The sequence below is a fragment of the Cucurbita pepo genome, chromosome 4 (genome assembly GCF_057944985.1).
Source record: "Cucurbita pepo subsp. pepo isolate OVF chromosome 4, ASM5794498v1, whole genome shotgun sequence".
NCBI classification, from domain to species: Eukaryota; Viridiplantae; Streptophyta; class Magnoliopsida; order Cucurbitales; family Cucurbitaceae; genus Cucurbita; species Cucurbita pepo.
This window is the reverse complement of record NC_141801.1, coordinates 13,771,971-13,784,236: the sequence shown is the minus strand read 5'-3', so window position 1 is coordinate 13,784,236 and position 12,266 is coordinate 13,771,971. Positions and strand designations below refer to the sequence as shown.

General features: G+C 40.1%; 3 protein-coding genes across 5 annotated transcripts; 1 reads left to right on the top strand and 2 right to left on the bottom strand.

The window, feature by feature from the left end:
* Nucleotides 1–55: 55 nt before the first annotated feature.
* Nucleotides 56–5,354, bottom strand: LOC111792138 (snurportin-1 protein). Of its 2 annotated transcripts, XM_023673469.2 has the most exons (8): nt 4,874–5,354; nt 4,323–4,509; nt 3,995–4,245; nt 3,544–3,658; nt 3,238–3,330; nt 729–872; nt 435–580; nt 56–348 (listed from the first exon to the last, which is right to left on the bottom strand). In XM_023673469.2, the coding sequence occupies exons 1-7, from the start codon at nt 5,269–5,271 to the stop codon at nt 467–469; spliced, it is 1,302 nt and encodes a 433-aa protein (XP_023529237.2). In that variant the 5' UTR covers nt 5,272–5,354; the 3' UTR covers nt 56–348; nt 435–466. The 2 variants fall into 2 exon arrangements, 1 of the variants encoding a protein (XP_023529237.2); XR_015420826.1 differs by lacking the exon at nt 56–348 and having other exon boundaries at nt 532–580; nt 729–856.
* Nucleotides 5,355–5,940: 586 nt separating this feature from the next.
* Nucleotides 5,941–8,369, top strand: LOC111792620 (exocyst complex component EXO70B1). The gene has a single exon (XM_023674143.2). The coding sequence runs from the start codon at nt 6,269–6,271 to the stop codon at nt 8,216–8,218; it is 1,950 nt and encodes a 649-aa protein (XP_023529911.2). The 5' UTR covers nt 5,941–6,268; the 3' UTR covers nt 8,219–8,369.
* A 516-nt stretch (nt 8,370–8,885) lies between these two features.
* LOC111792621 (SNF1-related protein kinase regulatory subunit gamma-1) lies at nt 8,886–11,437 on the bottom strand. 2 transcript variants are annotated; one of them, XM_023674146.2, is made up of 6 exons: nt 11,193–11,437; nt 10,785–10,957; nt 10,345–10,515; nt 9,939–10,214; nt 9,671–9,834; nt 8,886–9,454 (listed from the first exon to the last, which is right to left on the bottom strand). In XM_023674146.2, the coding sequence occupies exons 1-6, from the start codon at nt 11,365–11,367 to the stop codon at nt 9,157–9,159; spliced, it is 1,257 nt and encodes a 418-aa protein (XP_023529914.2). In that variant the 5' UTR covers nt 11,368–11,437; the 3' UTR covers nt 8,886–9,156. The 2 variants fall into 2 exon arrangements, with proteins under 2 accessions (XP_023529914.2, XP_023529913.2); XM_023674145.2 differs by lacking the exon at nt 11,193–11,437 and adding an exon at nt 11,035–11,190.
* Between the last annotated feature and the right edge of the window lie 829 nt (nt 11,438–12,266).

The window sequence follows — 12,266 nt, the reverse complement described above, 5'->3', positions numbered from 1 at the left end:
AATTTTAAAAACTAAAAACAGAAAAGTAGAAACCAAAGTATTGCAAAAATGGAGATAGAAAATAGGTGATTTAAACATTAAACTCTGTTTGGGTTAAGCATAAAAACTGGATCGTTTCACATTTCTCATATCGTACAATATTATATATTAAATCTGATGAAAATAGTAATGTCAAGAATTTTACCTCAAAAAGGAGTCGGAGTGATTGGCCAGCGAGAGATGCACCGACCTCTGAACTTGAACCGGGGGGTTGAATACCATGAGTTCCTACAGATACAAATATGGAAATAGTATTTCTCGACATGGTTAACAGAATGCTGCCCCGGTCTCCGCAAGATCTCCCCTTCGCTGTATCAAGGACGAAAGGAGTTTGACAAAAGCCTTCATAAGATAGTAGGCAGCATAACAAACAGAGGCATAAATAATGACCATACTTGCAATAAAGAAATCTTTGGACTATCGACCACTATCCATCCATTTCAGTATCACCATCTTCTCGGTGATCATTTGATGAATTGATGGAGGTTAATAGATCATCTACTTTTAAAGGCGAATGGCGAGCCGCATATTGAAACATAACCTGCCACAGTTAGTTTCCTTTAAGGTCTTGGCAGAACAAACAAATAAAAATAATAAAATAAATGTCAATTAATAAAATAAATGTCAATTAATTTGCTAGGGATATGATTTGACCCTTTAACTTCGCTATTTAGCATAATTTCTCTAACCTTGGAGTAACTATCTGCAAAGGCTCGAGCCCCATTGACCTTGCCAACATATTGCAAATCTGCCCCCTGAATCCTCCCGTCAACAATGGTCAGCCCTCCATCCCCGATAGCAAATCGCAATAGATTACCTGAAGACAACCCTGACTGAATTTTATCGAAATGTCAGTTTAGATATTTGCCGACAAGAAGGAACTTCAAATGCTGGTAACATATAAAAACAGAAGATTTTTATAATTCTAAAAAAAAAATTATTGAGAAAAAACTCCGGTGGCATTAACTTAATAGAAGCTTGAAGTGAGTTAACCCCAAATCTCCCCCAAAATCCATACTTTTGATCCTTTCCAACCGATGGAAAAAGAAAAAAGCTAACTAAAAAGTTTTTTTTTTATTTTTTTATTTTTAAAATCAAACATGAGGATGCAAAAAGAACTCCATAAAATGACAAGCCAGAAGATCACGACCACTACAAAAGTCGCTAAGAACCTGAACCAAAATATCAAAAAAGAGAGTAGAATTACCAGGAGATGTGATTCTAATCACTTAGTGATTGTTTGCGCTTAACACACCACCACGGACAAAGAACTAAAGTGGAAGACTTATTCACAACTTGGTTAGGACGAAGGAATCTTTATGAGGAAGAGGAAATAAAGAAGGCTCCACTCAAAATAGCCCAATTCAAGAAAAGATACCCTTTTAAAAAGTAAGCTCTTATTCAATATGAAAGATATATTTGACCCTCTTTCACCAAACAGAAACGCTCCAGGATATAGCACAAAGGAAGACCCAAATATAAGATGGATAACAAAGAGACCACCAAGCCACCATTTACAACTTACTAACTAAAACTTATTCACAATCCATTATAGTCACATAACTAAGAACGTTTATTCCTATTAATATTTAAGCATGTAGTAGTCTCAGAGACATGAAGAACTCAATTCAAATTAAGAAAAGAATCTTCCTTCCCTGCATAAAAAAAAGGTGCCATCCACAAGCTACAAATGATGTTTGAAGACATTCTCTCTCCTCACAACAAAGCCCATTAAATAACTATCCATCACCTTACATATATTTCTGCTAAGGACGTCAATCACCTCAATTAAAAGGAAAGAGAACATAACATCACTTGTTTGGTAGCTCTATGGCAAAGAATTCCCTCAAAACCATGCCAGAACTGATATCATGCAAGCAATTCACAGACCAAGTTCTCCAATTATAGCCAAGCCGTCCCCAAAAAAACCAAAACCAGAATGATCATAAACCTTTTCGAAACTGATCTCCACAAAGGATTTCTTCTCGTACTGATGAACCTCATCAAGAATTTTGTCCCCAACCATTAAACTGCCCCAGTTAGCATAAATAGTATGAGATAGGACTTTCCATGACCTCATGACCAGGTCTTGGGAATGGTTTACAGAGAATGAAGTTATGGATCTAAAATCCTCAATAGCTGACACGCTTGGCTTCTTACAAGAAAATAAAAAATAAAAAGATAAGCACAAGTTTTCTATATAGTTGTGTCCACTAGATGCTCCCTAAAAATTAGTAAAAAACTTTGAGCAACTACCATTGGGGACAGAGACTTACAATTCTCAAACCACCACAGAGGAACCTACGAGTTAAAGGAAGAGCGTTGAGAGTTGTAAGTTTGAGAGAGAGAAACTTCTTAAAGGAAGGGTGTTGTAAGTTGTAAGTTTGTAACCACATATTCTCAAACTTAAAACAGGCCGAATCTCTATCTTACCACCCTAGAACAAAGGTTAATAGGCTAGTACTAAAAAGTAGTTTTGGAAATGAATGATTGTATAAACCCTTGAAACAAGTCTAGAGTACTACTACAACTTATCCTGTCTACTATAATTCTCACGAGATGAGGTAAAAAGAGTCAATTCTCTCTAAGTGGGGGTAAAGGTCGATAATGCTCACTAGGTGGGTAAAAAGGGCCACAATTCCTGCTATAATTATGGGAGAGTGGAATTGTAATCCTGACTCCAAAAGATAATTGCTCAGTAATTCCCGTAAACTGAAGGCAATATTGGTAAATGGTTAGTTTATAATTTAGTGACAGGCTTTATGGCACGTCAGTATTCCTGTTAACATGCTCTTTAATATTACCTGTTAATAAAAACCATCGAGATTATTTTTCAAAAAATCAATGTCATGCAAACCACCTCATATCACAGGAGCTAACTAGCTAATTACTTTTTTCTTTTCCTGTTCCAAACAAAAATATCTAATTGGTCAATCCCTTTAGAAGATGCAGATATCAAGCAACAGCTTCTTCAGTTAACAGAATATACCAAATAACAACATCAAGACTAAAATATGGTGAAATAGGCACCACGCCAAATTACACACCAAACGTACAAAGGCACAAAAGAGAAAATAAAAAGAAATGAAAATCACAGACCAGATTTTTATGCAAAATGTAGTCTAAGTAAATATGTAATACACAAAATAAATTCAAAACTAATGACACCATACAAAGGGTTAAATTTAGAACAAAAACCTTTTCGATAAAATTGCCATCTAAGCATCCGAAGTCCACTGGAGGATCATCTGATGTAGTCACCTTTCCATCATCTTGTAGCTCCAAAACCACCTGCTCATTGAAACAAAGCAGAAGAAGCATTATAAACTATATGAGAAAAGAAAGTAGGTCCATGGCATGGATCACAAAATGGATCGTTTTGACCAATTGCGTTGTGGCAGCAGAATTTGTAAAATAAGAAAAAGAGAGGGAAAAAAGAAAAGAATTACAGTCATATAGTTCATTTGTTTTAAAAGAGGAGCAGGAAGTGTAGAGAAAAAGTGCCTGCTGTTGGCTTGGGACTTGTCCATTACTATCTGTGTCAATAACATATCGACTGCAACTCTCATCCTTCCAGACCAATGCAAGTGGTGTATTTCCTGGCTGGTAATGGGAATGCCTAACACAACGTAACTTCTTAGTACAATATCAACGAAGATATAACTTGTAAGAATACAAATTCACGAAATGAAAGAAAGAACTTAATGAGAAGCAAAGTGCATATTAATTATCAAGCATGACTATCATGAGATTATAACTTCAAAATTGTTAAAAACATGTAACTCTGAAGATACATAAGGAGAGTTCTGCATGTTGTTCATAATATTTCAATAAGAGACAACAGAGGTTCTAACTAAATGAAAAATAACATGTGAACTAAATTCAAAATAAATCCACGTGTAAAAGGAGGAGGAGAATTCAAAGTCTTAAATCCTTTCCTGATTGTAAACCTTACTTGTTGTAAAATAATAGGCCATCCTTGATATAAGGTGCCGCTCCAGTATAAGCAGCATAAAAACCATTTTGATCGCACGTATATACAGGAACAAGGCTGAATTTATATTTGTGATAGTATGAAGGTGGCTCAGAAGCACCAGATTCAACAAGCTTGGAATTGAGCCAGAAGAACCGAAACTCGGCTGTGCAATCATAAAGAGAATATCCTCGCCAACAAATCATATCAATGACGTAGTAAGTTTGATCCATCTGCATGACATTCGAACTTCTACTTGTCAGTAAAAAAATTGGCCGACAGAAAGGCATAAGAAATATGAAAAACTTACTTCATGAAATATACAATCCAGGATAGAATATGATTGACCGGATCCAGAGGCATCTCTTCTCCTTGCTCCGTTGGGTAGAGCAGAAGGAAAACGATGCAGAATTGATCCATTTCGAAGCCTACTGATAGTTGTGCCATTGGAAGAAACAACAAAGCACCGTTTCCCGGACGGCCTTGCAAATACGTACCTACAAGAATCCAAAGCATCGCAGAAATGTCACTCTCACCTTCGATCATTCCATGCAAATTTACAGAAAGATGAAGATATTCTCTCTCTTTTTCCTTTTCAGAATACTTATTGACATCAGAATAAGACATTTAGCGAGACGAGACGTGAATGAGAAAAAGGCAACCGAATCAATTGAATTTTAATGCGAACACGCGACTAGGAGAAAAAAATCAGAGAGTGCAAGACTAATAGAAAGGCAACGATGATAAGATGATGTGTCGAGTAAAAAGGAACAAGATCTAAGTCCGAGTAGTAGTTGAAGAAAACGCAAACATAAATAGTTAACTGAATACTAGTAACTGAGAAATGGAAGGAATTATAACCAGTCTTCGCTAAGTCGATCAGGAACATCTATCATCCATTCAGGAAGTAACAGTTGCCTCGAAAACCACTTACGAGCCTCTGAACCTTTGAGCTTCGAAGCCTGGCGAACATCGAACTCCTTCAGAGAAGGCTCGTTAAATTCACTCTGCGATCTAAGCACCGGCGAGCATTCCGTTTGGGAATCGAGTTCATTTAGCTCAACCTCCAACACCGACTCAGAGGTACAGGGCTCGTTGAATGTGGAAGAGAGGGAGAGAAGCGTGGAAGCTAAGGAACGTGCTTGTTGCTGAGCGTCGCGACGATTCTGCTGTTGCCGTTGTAAAGAAAGCTCCCGCCGCTTCTGCTGGTCGGAGATCGCGGGGCGTTTGTGAGGACGGCGAATGTCATGCGGTGCCATCTTCGCGCAATTCGGTTTTGGTTCGAAATATGAATGTGCGGTCTCCAAATCGGTTCGGCCTCGAAGCTCGCCCGCCGCGGCAATATCATGGAAGAAGAAATTCAGTAGTTGGGTTTATATAATCTTGGGCCCTCAACATTAATGGGCTTTTGAGCCCAGTACCGAATGACCGAGTTTAATATTAAATCCAATAAATAAATTAAAAAAGAAAATACCGAGTTTATATTAATTTTATTTTCACAACTATATTTCTTTTTTCGTTTCCCTTGTGTGGAAGATCCTTACTATTTTTTAAAAAATATTTTTAATAATAGAATTTTATGTGTTAAAAAAAAAAGTCAATGTAAAATAAGTATTGAAATATTGAGCAAGAAGGCAGGTAGGTGGGATGTGGAGGCTTTGGGGAATGCATTCAAACTTGCCTTTTTAACTACAATTATATCTAGATTAACAGAATAAAATAATATATATTTTTTAAAAAAAAAAAAATGATTTGGTAATAGTAATAGGAAAGGAATTGACGTGAATTGAGAGAAGATACAAAAATGGAGGAGATGCACATTTTTATTTGGAAAGCGATGAAAGCGGAAAGAAGAGAACCCCGAAAGGAAGATGCTTTGTCTCACTCCGCAGTTTAGTATTTAATTATTATTTATCTCACTCACTCCCTATTCCCTAATTCCCTAATTCCCTAATTCCCTAATTCCCCATTTCCGCCATTAAAGCTTAGCCTCCCTTTCCCTTCTCACCCATTTCCCTCTCATTTCTTCTGTCTATTCCATCCCACTCTTTTGCTCTGCACGGCCCTTACTTCCCACCGCCTACGCCCAACACTCCCAATGTGTTTTCCTCCTCCCTCTTCCTCATAACCTTCTGTAATTCAGAAGACACAGAGAGTGATGGGGTTAAATTTGGGGCTCACAAATGCCCTGTGATTTTCCCATAGCTTTTTCCAACTGAAACACCCTTGTCGTTCTTCTCCACAACCCCTCTAAATATGGCCGCAACGAAGACGGATGTCGCCGCCAGCGCCGTCGACGACCGTGTCTTGTCCACCGCTCAGCAGATCGTAAAGAGCCTCAATACTCCTAAAGAGGTTCGTGAGGACATGCTCTTCATACTCTCCAGTTTTGATAATCGACTTTCCAGTATCAGTAGTTTGATCAACAGTGACGACTCGAAAACCAAGAACGACAGGTTGGACGCCGCGGAGAAGGTGCTTCTTCGTTGGGATCCTAATTTCGATGTGTCGAGACGGTCGCTTAATTGGGAGGACTCGCCGGACGAGGCGGCTGAGTATTTATCGGCGGTGGATGATATACTCCGGCTAGTAGAAGACCTCTCAATTGGGTCCGAGTCGACTGAGTTCGTAGACCGGGCCGAAAACGCGATCCAAATGGCGATGTGTCGGCTCGAGAGCGAATTCCGCCATATCCTGATCCAGAGCACAGTCCCTCTCGACGCCGAGCGGCTCTACGGCTCGATCCGAAGAGTTCACCTCTCGTTTGCGTCCAATTACAGTGAAATTGACGATGAATTCGAGAATTTCAGCGAGGACAGTCGCAGTTCGGGGCGATTCCATGAGCGAGGTGGGACAATTGGAGAAGATTCTTGGGTTGATTTGATCCATCCTGATGCGGCTGTTGATCTATCGGAGATTGCGGACCGTATGATTCGTTCCGGCTACAAAAAGGAATGTGTTCAAGTCTACAGCACGGTTCGTCGCGATGCTTTGGACGAGTGCTTGGCGATTCTTGGCGTCGAACGGCTCAGCATTGAGGAGGTTCAGAAAAGTGACTGGAAATTTTTGGACGATAAGATGAAGAAATGGATTCAGGCCGTAAAAGTTACAGTCCGGGTGATTTTGGTCGGTGAGAAGAGGCTGTGTGATCAGATCTTTAATGGCGCCAATGAATCCAAGGAGATTTGCTTTAACGAAACAGCCAAAGGGTGTGTAATGCAGCTGTTGAATTTCGGTGAGGCAGTGGCTATTGGGAAGAGGTCACCGGAGAAGCTGTTCCGAATCTTAGATATGTATGATGCTTTGGCCGGTGCTTTGCCCGACTTGGAAGCCATGGTTTCCGATGAGTTTCTGATTAGTGAGGCGCATGAAGTGTTGTCTGGACTGGGAGAAGCAGCCACAGGGACATTTGCAGAGTTTGAGAAAGCCATCGAAAGCGAAAATTCGAAGAAAGCGATGCAAAACGCCGAGATTCACCCGCTTATTCGATATGTAATGAATTATGTGAGATTGCTGGTTGATTACAGTAAGACAATGAACTCTCTTCTGGAAGACGAGGAACGCAGTGTGAACGACAATGACGATGATCTGCAGCTGGAAAGCACGTCGCCTTTAGCTCGTAGATTGTTGATGTTGTTATCATCTTTGGAATCCAATCTTGTGGATAAATCAAAACTTTACGAGGATGTTGGGATGCAGTTCATATTTCTAATGAACAACATACTGTATATAGTGAAAAAAGTGAAAGATTGTGAGCTTGCCCAGCTGCTGGGCAGTAACTGGCTTCGCAGGCATAGCGGCCAAATTCGCCAATATGAAACGAGTTACCTTAGAGCCTCTTGGAGCAAGGTCTTGTGTTGCTTAAAGGATGAAGGCATTGGTGGGAGCACGAGCAATGCTGCCTCCAAGACGGCTTTGAAGGAAAAGTTCAAGAATTTCAATGCTGGGTTTGAGGAGATATGCAGGGTTCAGACGTCTTGGAAGGTATCGGATGCTCAACTGCGCGATGAGCTGATAATATCCATTTCGGAGAAGGTGATCCCGGCGTATCGCTCCTTCTTGGGAAGGTTTAGAAATCAATTAGAGAGCGGAAGGCATTCTGGGAAGTACATAAAGTACACGCCCGACGACTTGGAGAACTCTCTATCGGATTTGTTTGAAGGATCACCTGCTGTTTCACATCACTTGCGAAGAAAGGGTACTTGAAACGCTTTCATGCTGAGCTATTATTCATCCTTTTTTTCCTAATGTTATAAGACACATGATATTGTCAAGCTTATGATCTTACTTACAAAAGTTCATACACTGTATATTACAATCACCAATGTTGTATACATAAGATTCTGTATCTTAATAATTTGAGGTCAAGTGATATTGTGGACATAACTTAAGACCGCCAACCCCGACCCCGACCCCGACCCCGACCCCGACCCAACCACCACTACTGAAAATCTATTAGTCAGTGTACTACTACAAAGAAGAAGCAAGAGTCAAATCTGAATAGAGGCTAATCTAAACAAACAACTTTGTGCCATAGCTTTGTTTGTGTTGCTTGAAATGGCGAGTTCCTGGCATTCCTATTGCTTGTGATGGGGCTTTGATTGTAACCCAACAACAGTCAAAAGTCCCCACTTCCATTAAGTTTAGGGAACACGTGAGTGCTTTCAGTTGCACACAGCTAGCTAACAACGCAAATCATTTGGTCAGATGAAGCATCAGCTCAATTATTGTTAAATGACAGCTTTGGATTACCTCATGTTTCTTTCAGTGTACCTCCCATTACTCTTGACCTTGATTGATCGTGATATCTCATTTGCTTCTCATTTTTATGTTCAAATTCGACTTCTCCACTTTCATTCAAACTTGTTATAGATGGACCCAAAACAGCCAAGTGTGGCTATATTTATAATAAATCAAACTCGCAACAAGCTTGGAGATTATGCCAAACAAAAATTTACACAAAATGTGGCAAACCCAGAAGAGAACTAATTACAGGTAAACTTGCCTATATTACAATATGCACGTTCAATCCATCCACCAAACCACTCAAGATCAAGGACAGAGAACACACAGAACAGAAAACTAAATGAAGAGGGCCAAAGACTTGTATTGACCACATCATCGTGCTCGATACCGTATCACTTTCAAACCCGACTATCCTGAGGCAATGGCAGAACACCATCGAAGAAATCGCCAAAGTAGCCGTGGGGTTCGTGGACTAACCTCGAGATTATGTCTCTAAGAGTGATAACTCCTTGCAGATTACCATCGCTGTTGACTACATACACGCGGTGAATCTTCTTGGAGTCGAGCATCAAGATCAGATGCTTTATTGTGTCGTCCTTCTTGCACGTAATCATGTTCGTCAGCATTGGAGAGACCTGGTCGTGCTTCTCTAAGTAGCTTCTAACTGCTGTCAGAAAGTTTTTCGCCGTTATCGACCTGTCAGACATGAACAAGATCACCATGTCAATCAATGATAAACATATGCACAAGATAACTCTAGTTCCTACAAGTGGTGACTACAACAACTGTGAATTAGATACTAAGTTTTATGATTCGAAGTCGTTTCTATTTCATTTTTTTCTTAACCAAAAATGTAAAACTTTGCCTGCGAATCACCAAAGGCCGAACAATATCAAAATATTGGTCAAAGACCTGTAATCGTGGTAGATTTCTGGTGCAGTGAGCAAGAAATGGATATCTCTTAAGCTAATATTGCCCATTGCCTTGTTTCCACCCCTTTCAATAACAGGGACACCTCCAACCCTCTTCTTCCTCATAAGTTTGAATGCTTGTAGAACGGGCTCATCCTCGTACACCTGCGTTAAAGGAGGACGACATAAAAGAAAGATAAATAACAAACAGATTTTGCTCAAATGAATAAACACGTTCTCTAAGTTTCTTATGAATATCCAAACTAGACCTTGACAATAGAAGCGGGCGACATCATGGGGAGACCGAGCTCCGAGAGAGTCTTTGTTCCCCAACGTTCAAACCATTGAAGCCCTGCACATTCTGCTAACATGTGAATAACAGCAGATTGTGAGATGATGTTTTCAATCTTTCCCACCCCCAAGTCCACCACTGGTACACTCTTCATTTTGTACTTTGATAACAGTAAGAGCATGGTCAAGAATGAGTTCGTTGTCTGCAAAGCAAGAAACGGGGCCCAACGGAAAGACCCCGAGATGTCTCGCACCTGTGTACATTCAGAAGATTTGATGAAACATCAAACAAAGCCACATTCATCAGCTAGAAGGTGAGAAAAGCACTGAGATCAGACCGTTCTTCAAATTGTTTCTGATCTAATCTTGAAAAGGAAATCAAACCTGTGTGCTCTTGTACAATTCAGAGGAAGTTAAGCATTCGAAAAAGCTTCCCGAGGTTGCTGCAGCTGATTCCGGGCCCAGTACCTGCTGTTCAACAGGAGATATCACCCCACTTGCTGCTGCAGCCACAGCACTTCCATCACTGGGACTTCTGGGGGATGGAGGTTCCGACTGCAAGACAAATCATGGTGTCGAAAATCGCTCGTTGGTGTACAATAATCTTTAGAGTTTCACAGTTCATTCACATTATCACAAAGAACAAAGAATCCCTTGTCTTTCATCCCAATGCTTCAAAATCATTGATAGGATGCAGCAATGAACAAAAAATATATGGTTTGATTCCAAAAACACGAGCATTCACATATTCTTAATGATCAAAACATAAATGAATTCAAATAAAATGTGGTTTGAAAAGAAAGATTCATTGGCAAAATCCTAACCTGCTGAAGAATCCAAACAGCAATTCCAGCAAACTCAACAACACCAATGTATCTATCAATCCAACTAGCATGATCAGGTGCATCAACGTCCACCACAGGGGCGCTGAGGATCTTATGTTGGGCCAAAATTTGAACAGCTTCAGCTAGACTGCTGTCCGATCTTATCTCAATTGCTGAACACAAATCCAGACAACAACACTTCAATAATCATCCAAAACAAAATCTCCAAACCAAAAAAAAAAACATCAACCATCCATTTCCTACGAAAATTGTCGAGCTCCACCTCAGCTTCAAAGTTCTAGCCACGTCACCAATTCCAAATTCTAATAAATTCATCAGAAAGCAATACCCAAATCATATGCGAACAAAATACAAAAGTGATTTGGAAGGAAAAAATAAGAAGGATGCCTTGATCAAAAGGGGCAGGAGGAAAAGCAGAGACAGGGATGCTTTCAAAACAAGCATTAAGCTTCTCAGTAGGACTGAGCTGCGGCTCTTGAACGTCCCATAAATCTTCCACTTGCATCCCCACCTTCGCCTCTGGGCTTCTAGGACTCTCCTCTCTAGTTGCCGCCATCACCATTTTCTTCTCTCTCTCTCTCTCTCTCTCTCTCAATGATTCGACTTTCCTTTCTTCTTTTTCCAATTGGAACAATGGCGGAAAGCATAAATAAGTCCGCTCGGTGAGGAATGCCACTGTGCAATAGCGGAGTTTTAACTCCGTGCGTTGATTTAATCCTGGCCGTTGAAGAGGCGGACTTTTGTATACGGAGGATTTGACTGCCACGTGGTGGACTGAGGTGAATGGGGGTGCAGTGGTCAACAGAGATGTGCGGCTTTTACGTACAGAACGCTAATGCTTATCCGGTTTGTCGGATTGGGAATTAAAAAAAGAAAAAATCACCTTCCTTCTTTCTTCTTACCCTATGTTTACTGCTAACCACTGCTGTGGGCGATGCTACCGTGCGCTGGACCGCACTTTCCGTCCTGCTTTGTGGCACCACATCATAGGCTGTTCTCCTGCTGCCGTGGCGGCCACGTGCTCAATTTTCGTCGTCTCTTGTGAATATTCTGTTTTTCCTTTTTCCTTTTTTTCTTAACTAATCTCTTTTGTATATTCAAGTGCGTAGACTGGGCCGATAGGTAGGTATTTAGGAACATATTGGGCCGGGTTCGTGCAGGCCCAGCCCACAAACAAGAATGAGAAAAAAAATCACAAAATTTTCTCATCAATAATAATAATTATAATTATTATTAATTCACATATATTTTCCTGAGTCGACTCCTTGCAAGAGTCAAATGTCTTTCCTTTTACTTCTTGATTAACTTTTCAAAATACATAAGATCCATCCAATAACATATACGTACCTGTCTAGATGTTTTACTATGTGTTTTTTTAAGTACCCGAATAAGTAATGAGATATTTGTAGATATGATATTTAGAGATATATTTTAATAATTAGTTAGAGGAGTATATTTGAC